Source organism: Neolamprologus multifasciatus, chromosome 10 (genome assembly GCF_963576455.1).
Source record: "Neolamprologus multifasciatus chromosome 10, fNeoMul1.2, whole genome shotgun sequence".
Taxonomy (NCBI): domain Eukaryota; kingdom Metazoa; phylum Chordata; class Actinopteri; order Cichliformes; family Cichlidae; genus Neolamprologus; species Neolamprologus multifasciatus.
In genome coordinates, this window is record NC_140448.1 from 23,830,588 (window position 1) to 23,846,712 (window position 16,125).

The 16,125-nt window shown below is 38.3% G+C and overlaps 1 protein-coding gene and 1 long non-coding RNA gene across 2 annotated transcripts; both read right to left on the reverse strand.

Annotated features, from left to right (window-relative positions):
• Positions 1–1,874: 1,874 nt before the first annotated feature.
• On the reverse strand, positions 1,875–14,687 carry sar1b (secretion associated, Ras related GTPase 1B). Its single transcript, XM_085175256.1, has 7 exons — positions 14,511–14,687; positions 11,112–11,187; positions 6,261–6,380; positions 5,906–5,971; positions 5,620–5,723; positions 3,911–4,042; positions 1,875–3,631 (listed from the first exon to the last, which is right to left on the reverse strand). Exons 2-7 carry the CDS (start codon positions 11,167–11,169, stop codon positions 3,515–3,517), a joined length of 597 nt encoding a protein of 198 aa, XP_085031382.1. The 5' UTR covers positions 11,170–11,187; positions 14,511–14,687; the 3' UTR covers positions 1,875–3,514.
• Positions 6,702–11,105, reverse strand: LOC146510268 (uncharacterized). The gene is made up of 2 exons (XR_014876513.1): positions 7,680–11,105; positions 6,702–7,640 (listed from the first exon to the last, which is right to left on the reverse strand). It is a non-coding gene; the product is annotated as an uncharacterized LOC146510268 (long non-coding RNA).
• Positions 14,688–16,125: the final 1,438 nt, after the last annotated feature.

The following is a 16,125-nucleotide window of genomic DNA, read 5'->3' on the forward strand; positions in this document are numbered from 1 at the left end:
TTCCTTCTCTTGAATGTACCTTTTAAATCTCTTTTGACAAAATTTTATATTTATTTTTCTTAAATGATTTAAAAGAACTTTAAAGCGCTTATGAGTGCACTTTCCTTCAAAGACTCTATTGTACCCCCCATTGTTCTATTATTTTGTTGTTATTTCTAGTATTTACTGAGATCCTTCAAATATACTCTCTCATGTCGACTGCGCCATCTAGTGGCATTACACAGTACGACGCTTCTGCTGAAACTGATACACATAAAGGCAAAATGTTTTTTGTCCACAGTTACGTAATGCTCCCACAAACTTCGTAATGTAAATCACGACAGCTTAATAACTCAAGTAGCACAACATGTTGAGGTATGCTGTTTAATATTGGGAGGAGATACTTCTTCCACCCATAAAGGTGATGTGGAGGATAAAATTTAGGTGAATATGTTGTTTTGTTTTTTGATGTTATTTTTCATCTACTTTTACTTGTTACTTTATCAGGGAATTCTGGACTGTAGTTACAAAATCAAATCATTGCATTTTTAGGTAGCATCAATGGCTATCTCAGGGCACATTACATTGTAAGCAGCCTACATATTTGTCATATTTGTCACATTTGTCACATCCTACCCAGGGGTATTTTAGTCAGAGGAAAATCACCAGCACTGCAACATCTTTTTTTCTTTTTTTTAACAATGTTTATAAATTGGAGTTTTGTTTAGGGTTTTTTTTCATGTTTATTTTATCAAATGGTCATGAATCATAATAATATAAACTTGTTGAGAACATTGTATGCGCATATGTGGAGTCATCAGCCAAAAGCTCATTGTGACAGTCATTGCCAACCAACCTGTCTTGTGACCTAGTAATAAAAAGTCATTTTCATTTCATACCCTTCATCACATTCAGAATTTCTTTGAGTTGTTGAATGTTCTTAACATTCTTGCTTGTTAAGCATTTTTAAACTGCAACCTCAATATATGATTTTTCCCCCCTGCCCCATTTGTAATGGGATCATGAGATCCCATTTTGTGTTTTCCTGAAGGGATCACTATCTTAGAGATCATTGAACTTGACTATTAAACTGGCAAACAGTAATTCATCAACATTATTTTTGAATTTGTACCCTAACTAAATAAATTTTTGATACTGTTACTTTTTAAAATTAAGATTATTTTATATTCTTAGATCAGTTAATATTGGTGGATTGACACTTTTACTTGAATAAAAGGGACAAAATTGGACCATTACATAAAAAAAGGAAAGGAAAAAACTTCGCACCTGACCCTCTCAGAATCAAGTGTTTTTTGTGCAATGTCTTAATTTACCTCAGAGATAAGTGAGGTATAAAAATGTAGGCCTTTTATGGACTATAACTCATTTTGACTACTACTCGTCTCACAAAGTGATATTGGCCCTTGAAAGTTGACCTCAAATTAAGATTTTAGCCAGTGAATGATCAGAAAAGGGATAAAACATCCAGGGTACCAATGTTAGTTTCTATTATTCTACATCAGACATTAATTTGGTGCCGTTAAGACTGGCAAATCCCATGACACCAATACTGGTTACAGAAATAAACAATGAACAAAAACAAGACTAGATTTATCATTTAGAACATGACACTTGGAGAGATTTGACTGACTAGGTTGCAGGGCCTCAATGAGTTTTTCAGCCCCTTGTCTCCCCTGAACTAAAGTTATGAAGGCTCTCGAATGTTATTAACTCACAAAAATATAATGTGAATTAAAAAGAACCACATCTGGAAAATGTTGAAGAAGAAAAAAATCCATTGATTTATAAGGCGCTTGGGTGTGAAGCACCAATTGATTGCTGATGGAAAAAACATTAATATTAAAGAAAAGTGGGGGGGAAAAAAGGAGTCTACATTGGGGATCAAGGTTTAGCCTGTTATTCATTGCAAACATTTATTACATTTCATATGATGCAAACAACATTAAGTCCCACCCTTGCTGGAATAGCTCATCATCTTGTCATGAGGGAATTAAAGAGACACAAAGGGACAGGGACAGAAAAAAAGTATGTATTATGCGCAATTCCATTGTTTCCTTACAAAATAAAAACAAAAACATAACAATCATCTCATAGTGAATTTTGGCATCTCCTTCTCTCCTGTTGTATTGTGGAGTAATGGTAAATAAAACAAAAAACTCAAAAGAACAAGGCATGCATAATAGTATCTGGTAATGCACATAGATCAAAGGATACCACTTATAAATACAAAATCCATGTACGATGTTTGTGTACATTTCATATATATGGTCCCTTTCTTAGGTGTCTTAAGCCTATCTACCTGTTCCCACTGTGGGACGTGTCTTCTGCTTGGTCACTAGATTAACCCTGTGAAAAGGTCTGAGCAGGAACGTACATCTGTAGTATGAACTTCTAACAGTGATGACTACTAGACGTTACATCTGGCTGTTTATTTTATTCCTCGCTTCATTTCTTACTGCATGTTATTATAAAGATATTTATTGCAAAGTTCATTTAATTTATTTAAATAGTCTTCCTTGCATCAACTGACCATTGTGCTACCTACACAATTTCAAACCTTATCAGAGTTACAGCCAGTATTACTTCTATTAAAACGTTCCTCTTGTTAGTTATGTTACCACCCCATGCTTCTCTTATGTAAATTTAAGAAAGAAAAAAAAGAGAAAAAGAAGGGGGGGGGGGGGTTGTTGACTATTTTGACTCAATATAATTTGACTGTGTCCACAAAGCCTGGGATGAGAGTATTTTAACTTCCAAATAACCTAAAGAAACTCATCACATTTCTGATACACCAAAATCAATGCACTGTTCCATTTTAATAAATGGGTAAAACAGCCACATGTATAGAGTGGGGGGTGTGCATGTGGCCACTTCAGTTATTTATTGAAACCATGTGGGGAAGGCAAAAAAACAAAAACAAAAAGACTGCGATTAAATACGATGTTGAATGTCTTTACTGTTAAAAAAGTGTACTGCAATGTATACAACTATGTTGCTCTCTCTCATTGTTTAACATGTTGTTGAAGAGGGGGTGGGGGAGAGGCATTGGATTGTTGATTATATAAATGGAATCATGTACAGTTTTACACTTATAATGCATCTATCATCATTATCAACAGATCGCAGGGAGCGAGGGAGAAAGGGGCAGCAAAGGACAGACAACATAGAAAAGATTCATCCGCTTGAAATTGAACACCCTTTGCTGTGGAACCAATGCTATGTTACTCTTTCAAAGAGAGGGGAAGAAAGAAAAAAAAGCGAGAGATGGAAACAACTGTGTTCATGTACAGGTATGAATGCTGTAAGTGCAGAACCAAATGTTCGACCAATAAAAGTCTATTGGGATCAAGTTGTACTGGTTTCTCTGAAGGTGGATGTAGACTTGATTAACCGAACGTGGGGCTGAGCATGATGGTACTGGTGGCAACGGTGGGCGACTCGAATGGTTGGATTTAGCGCTCGCCCTGATAATCGTGGTGGTGGTGGTGTCAGCGTGTCACGGGGCTTGGCTTCTTTAGTCGATGTACTGGGAGAGCCAGCGGAAGCCCTCGCCGTAGCCCTGCCTCTTCAACACACTGCACATGAACACCTCCAGTGGTCTTGTGTTCAGCTCCTTCAAGGGAACGTTGCCCTGAGGACGGAAGAAAAAAAAAAAAAAAAGCAGAAAGAAAAATTAAACCAAATCCACTTTGGGACCACAACACATTGGTACAAGGCTCATTTACTGCACATGATCCTCTATGTCTTTTACATTGATGAAATATCTGACATGTTATGCAAAAGAACCAGGCAGGGATTTATCTAGGACTGCTGGTCCTTTCATATTTTGATATATTACCTTATATATATTTTTTTCTGTTCTTCAGCATTTAGAGCTTTAAAGCCTTGGTTCACTTGGACGGGGTCTCACCTTTCCTGTCGTCTGTCCGTACAATCCGAAGATTTCCCTCAGCCTCTCCTCGCTGATGGCTTCTGGCCTGTCAATCTTGTTGCCCAGGATCAGAATAGGCACATTTCCGATGGTCTCATCTGTCATTAATGCCTGGGTGGGTCAATGAGAGTGACAACATGACGTATTGGTAGGTAAAGGTAGATTTGGAATCATATTAAAAAAGTAAGACAATGCGCTACACATTTAAAATTCATCTCAAACAATGGCTAATAAATTGTTGTACATTTTCTGACAGTGTGGGGTAAATTTCTTATTCACTATTTTTGTCTGACCTGTCAGAGACCACAGATGAGGAGCAGCCTTTTAGCTAACTATATTTACATACATATATTTACAGGTATATTTACATTGATATCTTCAATAATATGCACCGTCCCTTCTAAATTAAAAATTAATTCACGAGCAGATATATTAAAAAAAAAAATATTTAAAATGCGGTGTTTGAATGAAGAGTTTATGGCTATTATATTTTTTTTCTAGTAAGTTCTCACAGTTATTGCTTTGATTGTCCTCTAACTGACTAAGTTATATGTAACTAGTAGACAGTAGTAGCCTTTGAATAGCATGAGTTTTTAGTGACTTGAAGTCAGACAGGAGACCACACTAACAATGACGTAGTAGCTCATTTGGCTTATGAACCATCACTGTTCATAGGTTACTGCCTGTAAAACTAAAATGTGACCTTGAACCCAGCTGGTGTGAATTTAACCAAACTTGCACACAAGTTTGGTTAAATTCCTTCCAATACAAGGAGGAGGAGTGATTCTTATAGCCATGCCAGGTCATTGATCATTCACCCAGATAAGTACATTTAAAAATTACATTTAAAAAAGCCAGCAAAAAAACATGCTTTTGTGAAACAATTAGAAAAATAAAGAGTGTGATTAACATTTTCCTGTAACTCCTAAAATACAAACAAAACATTTGACTGGCCAATGTTACACTTTGTCATTTAGAATTTGCTCTGTGATGTTCTGTGAGCAGCTTTTGCCTTTCAGACTATTCTAAAACTGGAAAATTAGTTACGAGAAATATCCCTTTGGTCTGCTAGTTGAAAAGTAGATTAGAACATGTAGGGAAGAGAAATGAACTCCTCTCTTTTAAGAAGCGAGGCTAGAAGCAGATTTTTCAGAAACATCCGAGACATATTAGATTAATGCACCACAAACTGAAACCCTTAAACATTTGAATAAAGAAAAACTGCCATTCTGTTTTGTGTAATCTAGCATAATTCCCATAATATTGGTACCCATTGGGCAAACAATTGTGATCAATAATATTGTGGTGACGCTTACATACAAACACACTTTTTTCAACATGTTTCCTTTTTCTCTTATTTTTAAAATAATTATTAATTATATTTTGTTCTTTTTCTACATGATTACTTGTTTTATGAAAGAAATAATCCCTTTTATGAGTAGTCCTTTAATGGTCCCTTTGTTGGCTGCTCTTTGTATCTTTATATGGACTTACTGGGGAAAAACAAACTATTATCTCCTCTCATTTTTTTTCTCAAATTGCATAATTATCAAATACATGTGGTAAAAGGTAACATGCAAAATGAATAACCAAAACTTCACTTATTTCATTCTTTGTTATTATACTAAAAGCTGTCAAAAACAACGCTTAGCGGTGTGATGGTGACCACGTGTGTTGCGGGTACTTACATCAAGTTCTGCTTTTGATTCACCCAATCTCCCGAGGTCTGCACAATCCACAAGGAAGACAATGCCATTGATGGCAGGGAGGTAGTTTTTCCACACCCTGCGGGCTGAGTGAACAAACAAACAAAAATTTCAATCTTATTTGTCAACTTCTCTTCTGTTTTAACCTTGGGCTAACCAGACTGAAAACTGAAGTACATTAGCCATACAAATGAATATTGTTGTTCCCTTAAAAACAAAATGCAATCAGTAAAATACAAAAACTATCAGAACACACACACAGACACACCTTGTGCGTGGCCTCCAAGGTCAAAGGTGGTGAAAGTCATACCAGCAATCGTCAGCTCTTCTGAGGCTGGAGGGGAGGAAATGAATTAGTCAAGCACCTCAAAAGATACTGAAAAAACATCAGTTTAATGCAATTCCATATGGAATATCCAAGCGCATGTTACACATAGGTACGTTACATTTATGATATTACATCCAATCAACAGCATCTGCTTTAAAAGTGTCTGTTAACAAGAAAACAGATATAAATGTCTGTAAAAGCTGCCTCCATTTCTTTGTATTGATAGTCTTTTGACACATAACCGAATGAGCATGTGTGAACGTGCATGCGTGTGACAGAGTAAGCACCAACTCACTTGGGTGTAAAGTTGGCACATGCTGTCCCAATCTGTCATCTTTGAGCATGTGCAGTAGCGTCGTTTTGCCAGCATTGTCCAGGCCAAGAAATACTAACTTGCCGGATTTCTTATACAGTCCTGAAAGAAAGCCAAAAGTATTTCAGAACACAAGCCTGTACGCTACTACTCTTTTTTTAAGTTGCTGAATCACATTATATATTTTTTTTCTGTCTTTAAAGCAAATCAGTGACACTAAACAAAGGCTGTCAAGCTCAGACCTGTTCTTAGAACTACAGGGGATATTTAATCCACATAAGTTAATATAAATCAGAACACCATTTTGGTTTTCTCAAATTCACACAATGATTATTTAAAAGGAAGTGGTTAGTTTCCAATTTGATGGACTGATTTGACTATTTTTCTTTCTTTCTTTCTTTTTTTTTTTTACATTAAAAAACAAAAAAACAAAAACCTTTTCTCAAAAGGTAAAAGGTGCAAAGTTATGCCACTCCTTGATCAACTTTCCTAACAAGATTACAAGCCTTTGTGTTTACAACTCTGAGTCAGCATAGTGATACTTGGTGGATTTATAACATTTCTGAGTCAGTCAGCTGGATGACATCATTACTCACAGCAGCACTATGCGACCTGTCTAACTGGGAGAACAAGAACGCCCGTTTCATATAAGCAGTTCGAACACAGAAACTAGAACAGCACACCCTGGGGAAAAGAGCTGCTGGTACACATTTCAAATGGACACTCAGAGAGAGAAAGAAAAGACAGGGGGAAAAAAGAAGGGTGGAAAATTCTGTCATGTTTCTGAGAGATGCATCCTTTATGAGGCTTTCATGTTTACGCAGCATGTGGACATCACTGAAAGCTTTAAGCTGAGCAACTTTCAGGGACCAAAATGGCAATGCCATAACCCATAGGCTACCGTGTGTTAGAGCTCTAACCAGGAACTAAAGACATACACTGAAGCAATAGAAAGAATTTGAAAAATGATGACCACTCCAAAAAATGGTGATACAATCAAAAGTGTAAGACTGTAAAAATGGATGTTAGAACGTGAAACAAAACAAAGCATTTTCCTGACAAGTGCTGCAGCTGAAAAATATTTTATGAACAACAATAAAATTTTGCAGCGTGGATTAAGAGATAATGAGTGAGGATGTACCAATCCAACGTATTCCATTTCTAATTTGATACCTTACCTTCAGTTATATTTGATATCAGATCTCAACTAAAGCTTTACTACCCACGGTGTCCCTCTTATGTCAACAGGGTCAGGATTGAATAAATGGCCCATTATACCTGATGTCTCCCTAGCAAATGGCGGCAGACGCCAGAGGTGATGTTTAAAACATGCTTTGGTGCATTTTTCCTGGTCATGCACCTCTCAATTTTTGTTACCTTGCATTGCATGGAGGTGCAGACAGGTTGAAGACATACATGTGCAATCCTGTCAGTTTTTAACCACCATTTCATATATTGGTGCAGAAGCTCAGAGATATCCATATTACACAGAGGGAGATGCTGCAACAGCCTGGAAAGATCAGACTTTCTGTGTGAAACTTTGGAAAGGTTTTGCCTGAGGGACAACACCCATTTGTTTAGGTGGATATTGCAGCGAGTCTCAAGCACTCTCAGCCAGTATATATAGTCCTCACGTCACAGCTGACTTCAGGGCTGGACTGGGCATTTTGACTAGAGACCGGCCCACCAGGTATTAAAGCCATAAAGCCTTAGAATGAAAATAAATGCTGTTGTGACAGTGATGTACACTGTCCTGTTGGTATATGTATGATTTCTATACATTTTACGTCAGATAAAAACTTTGGTTGTAAGATTCAGATAATTATTTATTAAAAGCGAGACATTTTAAATGAGAATAAGAAAGAAAAGTATTTCTTTGTGCCCCCCTTTCCCTGTTAATGCCCTACCTGGCCCCCTGGCAAAACTTTGCTAGACCCGCCCCTGCACAGTTACCAGCTGTCAGCTACTTAGAAAAGGATCCTGGTATTATTTGTCTCTCAGAAACAGTTCATAACTTCCCTTCAACTCATTCATGTCACCTAAAAAGGTAAACCTGTTTCTCCTTCACCTGTTCAGCTCTGATGATTCAGTAAGGACATCTCCTGACCACATATCCAAACTGATATCATGACCAGTAGCTTTTACAGCTGTGGCTCCAGCAAACATCAGCTGATACTAGAAAGTAATATTAAATAAATTCTAACAACAGCTGATCACGCTTAAACGTGCTGCTGTTTAACGCGACATCTGCTGGTTTTCTCTTTCTGGCGCAAAATGGGAGATAAACAAACGAGAGACGGGACTTGCATCAGAAAAGACAATCAGCTGATCATTGATCAGATTCATGATTGAAGCAGCAACACGAGAGGGAGGGGGAGAGAATGAGAGAAGAAGAGGCAGCTGACAGCGTGAAGACACAGAATAACTCCAGCTTTGTGTCTTTTTCCATTCTAGCTGAAGTACGGGACAAACTGTGTTCCTTCTCAGCTCAATATGAAACGCATAATATTTTCTCTGAATATGAGACGATTCCGTTTTTTTACAGGACGATTGGCAACTCTACTAACTAACCTAATGAATAAAATAAAGTTCACTATCAGTAACATCATAGCACCCACCCAGCTGTATAGAAACTCCATCATGCTAGCCAGTACGCAGTACGAGTTATTGTAACTGACTGTAAAAAGTCAGCACACCGAAAATAAAATACACCTAAACTTGGTTTATATCTGACCCAGATAGACTGCAGGTCATAACTTCTTACCTGAAGTTTATCTGACACTCAGACAGGCGGCCGCCTCGAGTCTCTCCTCCTCCTGCCTCCCCTTTCCCCTTATCCACCTGCTGGCCTCTGTGGAAGCTCCGCCATAGCCACCACCAAACAACTGAGTGATTTTTACACTTTGGCCAGCATCCTTCCTTGAAAATTTTCAGTTTTAAAAATTGGGCCGACATCCAAACAGATCAGTGCATCCTGAGTTTGTGTCTGTATACTCCCACATTTGTGTCTGGGAGTACAAACTAAACTTTTTAAAGAGAAATTATGCTTCTTCCCGTTACTGTCTACGATAGCAGAGAGGGATTTCTAGTCACAAAGCGCAGTATTGTACACAACAGAAATTCAAGGTATGGGGAGTAAAAAATTATTCTTTTTTTGGTGGTGGTGGTGGTGGGGGGTTAAGCTGTATTTTCCTAGGGATTCTATATGTGTAGTTTCTAGGCCGTGTGAAGACCAATACCTCACCCAGGAGGTGTCCAGGAGGCATCCTTGTCAGATGCCTGAAACACCTCAACTGACTCCTTTCAATGGGGAGGAGTAGCAGCTCTACTCTGAGCCCCTCCCAGATGGCCGAACTTCTTACCCTATCTCTAAAGGAGAGGCCAGCGGCCAGCCACAACAGACCGGTACACCATCTGCATCACTGCAACCACAGCACCAATCCATCTGTCGATCTCCCGCTCCCTTCTCCTCTCACTCGTGAACAAGATACTTGAACAGCACATATAACTGAAGGTGGATATCAAGATACTTCAATCTCCACTTGGGGCAGGAACTCCTCCCTGACCCGGAGTGGGCATTCCGCCCTTTTCCGACTAAGGACCATGGCCTCAGATTTGGAGGTGCTGATTCTCATTCACAGCGCTTCACACTCGGCTGTGAACAGCTCTAGTGCAAGGTGGAGGCCATCACCCGATGAAGCCAACAGAACCACATCATCTGTGAAAAGCAGTGATGAGATTCTGAAACCACCCAGGTGAAAGCCTTTCGCTATTTGGCTACACCTAGAAATTCTGTCCATGAAAATTATGAACAGAATCAGTGACAAAGGGCAGCCCTGGTGGATCCCATCACCACGAGTCCGACTTATTGCCGGTTATGCAGACCAAGAGCTGGTCCAGTGTTCCATGACCAGGATGAAAACCGCATTGTTTCTCCTGTATCCGAGGTTCGACTAACAGATGGACTCTCGTAACACTAATCTGCCAAGCGGCAAGCAGATCAGTGTTAGTCAAAATTCAAAAAAGTAATTTCACTCCCAGGAGAAAGTAATTAATTTTACTTGTAACATTACTTTCATGTTACTGTAACATAGTTGAAATGCATTGACTCATAATTACCATTTAACAATACAAACAGAGGCTACAGTTTCACACACCAACACAAATCGCTATCCTAATAAGGTCACACAGATAAGATAAGATAAGCTTTATTAGTCCCACACGTGGGGAATTTGTTTTGTTACAGCAGAAAGTTACATAGAAAAATTAGAAAAACACTGGAATAAGATAATGATAATAATATGATCTTTCTCTCAGTGTTTAGGTATGAACACAAAACTGACAACACAAAGCAAAGATGAACACCAGCACAAAGACACTTCAAAGCGATCAGCACGGTAATTCTATTGTTGAAACGGAGGCTGCAGCCTGTCTGCGCATCAGTTTGTTACCTTTGAAGTTTAGGGTCTGTCTGTCTGGGTTGGGGTCAGCAGTCACTCAGCTTTAACATCACCCTGCGTTCTTGGCTAGCTTAGCGTTAGCATGCTGTCTGACTAGATGCTTGCAAAGAGTCGAAGCTGTGTTAGCAACATAATGCAGGTGTTTATGTCCTAGATGCAGTTTCCAGTTTACCATTGCATTCTCATCCTATTGTGCAATAACAATAAAAGTAATGTCATATCCACAATATAGACTGTGTCACTATTTGCAAGTGCAAGAACCGATAACTGGATCGATAGACAAGCAGACCAACGAGACTAACAGTTCCCAGTAGTCCAAGGAAATGGACAACTGGGAACCGGTTCTTGATTCCCATCCCTAGTTGGTACTCACCTAAAAACTGTAGTACGCTATTGAAACCGCTAGAAATCCACTCCAATAGGAATGACATATCCGGAGCTGTTGAATCCTGAAAAACAACCCCACCCCCCAAAAAAGAGGATTCAAAACAAAGGAAAGAACAAATTAATTCACAGAGAAGGGTATTTTTTCCCCCCCTTGGACTGATAAGTGCTGTAAAGTGAAGCAAAATTCAGTCCTCCCTTTTATTTTCCTTCTGCATAAAGAAGATTTCAGTGGCCCTGGAAGAGAATTTAGCCTCTGTGTGTGTGTGTTCTTTTTGGGGGGATAAATATATGGTACTCAGATTGGAAATTTAAACTACACTTTCTAGAACCTTTTGTAAGTGTGTCTTACCTTAATTTATTTAACTTCTGCACCAAAGGAAATTATTTCTGCTAAGTTAAAGAAAATATCTTATAAAATTTGAAAAGGACTGTTGAATGAGATAAGTTGTAAAATTGTGATTTTGTTGTTGTTTTTTTTAAATAGGGCAAAAACCAACTTGCAAAAGTATCTGAAAACATTAAGTGATAAACACAATTAAAGGGTAACACATAACTTAAGAACTAAATATGCCAGTTGCATCAACCTATCACACAGATACTAGCAACTGCTGATAAGAACAGTGAGTGCCTTTCTACAGCCAATGATTATCTTGTTCCAGCAGGACAGGAGATTCAGAACCCTGATCACATACCATCTGACAGTTTCTTGACAGACAACATGAGCTTTAATCTGAAAATTATGCCGTCTAAGACGTTCAAATGGGGGTAGCCTAATTGTTTGTCCAATTAAAATAAATAAATAAATAAACAGACTCCGATAACTACTATAAGTATGAAATCAATAGGTACCCGTTTCTGTTGTGTAACAGATGTTTTTTCTTCTTTTTTTCTGGGTAAGACACATTCTTACAGTCTTCATTTTTTATTTCTACTTCACATAAGCTTTTTTTGTCTCCCATTTAAGTGACCCAATCAAATATGTGAGTGCTATGCTTATGACGTCCAATAAAAGGGAGGACAGAAAAAGCAAACATCCACTCTCCAATAAGAAGTTTTTGCACTCCATTTCCAACTTCATCTCATTTTTCAATCCTCTGCACACTGATCACAGCATCACAGCAAGGTAAGCTGGTACAGACCTCTGGCCCCAATTACGTAACATGAAAACAACTCCAGGGCTAAAGTATAAGGCTGACAAAGGTCAAGATCATGCAAATACAGCTGAACTACACGTCAGCTGGTGCCACACTGTGGACCGATATACTCCCATGCCTGCCTCAGTGACTGTAAAATATTCGGCAAGCAGAAGATGCATGTGGCTAGAAAAAAGCTTGCCTGAAGGCTGCTGCCTTACCCTGTTTCAACTGGATCTGGCAGTGTCGTTTACAAGATGTGCAAACTGATCATCAAGCATGACCAACTGCTACTACTAGGGTCTGAAATGAAAAGCCAAATGCCAACAGATCTTCTGTTTGGTCGGTAAATCTCAGAAGACTTTCTGACACACTGACGGGTAAATATTTGCCCTAAAAAATACACATGAACAACTGTAAAAGACTATGCTGAGGCTCTACTACATTTTGCTGTTGTTGACTTGCTCTGTCATTTGCCGTCTGTCTCAGAGTCCAATGAACAATGACAATATTCTAACAAGAGCTCACCCAAACCAAACGGTAGCCCTAAGAAAGACACAGACACTATCAAAATAAAGGGAAAATAGGAATGGGTCTTTAGAGTAAACAAATAAAAATGTAATGCAAAGATGAAGGTGAATTACTCTGATCAAATTGATTATCCACGAAGAAGGTTTCCGAACCATTACAGCCTTTTTTTTTTCCTCATAAAGGGCCTCTAGGACGAATGGTCCCCACTTAAGATGTCAGCGTTACCTGTGTTATCTTAACAGAAGTTTATGAATTTTCCTGGCCATCTAATAGACAACAAGTTTCCTTAAAAGAACACCCCCTAACAAACAACTTCTTAAAAATCCATTCTCATGTCATACGATTGAGGAAAAGGCAAAAACTATTAGGTGGGCCTAAGGCTGTGCGATATGACCAAAATTTCATATCCCGATCTAAAACATCTATCGTCCGATAACGATATAAATCACAAAAATTTAACATTTTCTGTAAATTCTGTGAATCTCGGGTAGCTGAAGTGTTTCCAGCTGGGCGTCATATCTGGAGTCCAGTGTTTTACCCATGCATGAAACTACACATTTTTAGACATAGGTTGTAACAGCCGTATGTTTTGAAATTAGTTGTTACATATATTAAAATTGTTATGCTACCAATGTTCGCTTTTGCAAAGTTACGTGAAACAACAAGGCAATTAATTTCATTGGCCACTATATTTTCTCCATATTTATTTGTCTCCTTTAGCTTGAACTTTTAACTTGTGACAACAAAAAATATGACTTCAGGAACTCAAACGTGCCCTCAAAGAAAAACTCGTTATAACTAAGATGTCTATTATAATTAAATGTGACATTTAAATACACTGCAATAACGCTGAGTCAACATTAAATGGGTAAGAGGGGTGTCTTATCAAAAATGGTCACCCATGTAGACCGCTTACCTCAAACACTAACGTGATCTACCTCTTGAACTCCTAGTTCAGCGTGTTAGTAGCAAAGTGCTCATGTCTTAGATAAAGCCTATCAGAGCAGTGTGTTACCAAACTAAGATGGGGTACATTTTCTCCTCTGAGAAGATATGAATTATTATCACATTTAGGTTTCAGGCAGTACCTGTCAACTAACATAACACTGCAAAGACAACGAATGCGGTTTGACTCGGCTGTCAAAAACCCCGGGTTATAACAGCCAGTATCGACGTAGCAGTGAAGTGAGCTAACCTTCAATATGACGGCTAATGTTACAGCAATTGATGGTCTCTGCCAGGTTACACTTCAGCCAAAAAACTACAACGAGGACTGTATTTAAGAATACCAACAAACCATGCCACGCTTATATATATATTGGTTAAGTACAGTTTGAAAAGAGAAGGCGAGGCCGGCTAACCGGCTAGCAGGAAGCTTCTAGCTACGTGTCATATTCTCTATCACTTAGGCGACGTTGCATCGATGGCTACGTTAGCTAACTAGCAGTTAGCTACAAAAGCGGCTCTTCGACGTGCTAAAACCATGGAATTTGTGCAATACTCCGACTGTTTTTCAACTCTGAAATAAGCACCAATGTTTAAATAAATATGACAACGGGTCAAGTTAAATGTACACCCCACTCCCAGCGCCGTAACAGTAAACTTGGTGTAAGAAATGCTAACGTAGCAACATTAGCAGCCGGGAGAAATTGCTAGCCTAGATGTCGAACGTTTACGGGACTCTTTTCAGATATCAAGTACATTAAACAAAAAAAACTTACCCGTTATCTAGGTGTAGATTAATATAACAAGTATGTTCGCTCTAATACTCATGCAAATTGGTCACTTGCTCAAACCAACCAGAGAGCCTGCAAAATGCCAGGTCCTTCTCTCCTCCTTCGTGTTTTGTTACTGAGCCACGACACTGCAATGGCTGTCCAGCAACTCCCCGAAAACTCTGCCCTGCCGCTTCCTGTTTATGTTTCACAGTCATCTTTCCGGCAGGGGAACTAAAATCTAGCTCCGCTCTGGATTTCTTATTGTTTCAGAGCCAACATGGACACATTTTGCTCATTTTTTAAATTAAATAATTTCATCGGTGTGATGGTTTGCTCCAAGTTTTCATATTATTATAGTCAAATAATCTCGTTAGGCAAGTCCATGTCAGCTCTGATATGAAATACTTTGTTTATCTTATATTTAGAAAATCATTTGTTTAAAGCAGTACAAATTAATAGTAAAATAATAATAAGAAAGAAAGAAATGGAAAACTATACTAATAAAATCTTGCACTCTATTCAGGAGGTGCAGAAGGTAGTCCTGGGCTCTGGGCACATTCTAAGGAGGACTTTATCCATCAAGTGAATCATCACATGATATCTCATAGTAGTTCTAAGTTGAAGGAATAAACTCAATATCATGAGTGAACAGAACAGGATTTTAAGGATGATAAAATATTAATATTAATAAAAAATACCCGTCAGATACTTTCTCTATGAGGCAGGTGTATTTTATTATAGAGGGTGATGTGGTATGAAAGATACCCTGTAGCTGTACTTATGTCAGCAGAGCTTAATCACTCTGTTAGAGAAGGTGCTTTCTCTCGCGCTCTCTCTACAGTAACCGGTGCGGAGGGTGGTCCGGATTAATCCATGATGGGAACAGTTTGTTCAATGATCTGCTCTCCAGCTTCAAAAGTGTTAAATTTGTAGGCAGTCACAGTGCCACCCTCCAGCAGACTACTGCGAAGTAATTGTGCTTGCACAACTGAGTAATAGAGAATCTCCATCATGTATCTGCACACACTGAAGGATCTATTTTTTCTTATGAAACAGAGTCTGCTCATTTCATTTTTGTATACAGCTTTTGTGTTGGTCTTTCAGGTCAGACACCCACAACACTAACATCATATCCCAGGATAGACACAGGTCATATAGGATGTAATTATTTTGCAGTTTATTTGAAATGTATAGGACTTGTAGACCATTTTTACATTCAGCAATTCTTATTTCATTTTATATTATAAGCACAAAACGTATAGGCTACATCATATTATGTGCATATGACTAGAAGGATAAAGTCCTGGCAAAAACGAAAAAAGAAAATTAACAAATTATATTTAACTGACTTATTATTCTTAAAGTTTTGTTGTCACATTTCTGCATTTCTTGACAAAAATGGTCAAACATCTGATTTGGAGTTTGTCCACCAGTTCTTATTAATATGGAATTTCCCCAGTGATTAAAAACAGTAATGTACAAATGTATTCCGTTTGACTTTCTTATCACTTTCAAAACAATGATGCTGGATTTTTCCCAGTTGCATGCAAGGACAAAACAAATAGCTCGGAATTCATAGAAGTTGTAAGGAAACTCAATGTCAAGTCTAAATGTTTCC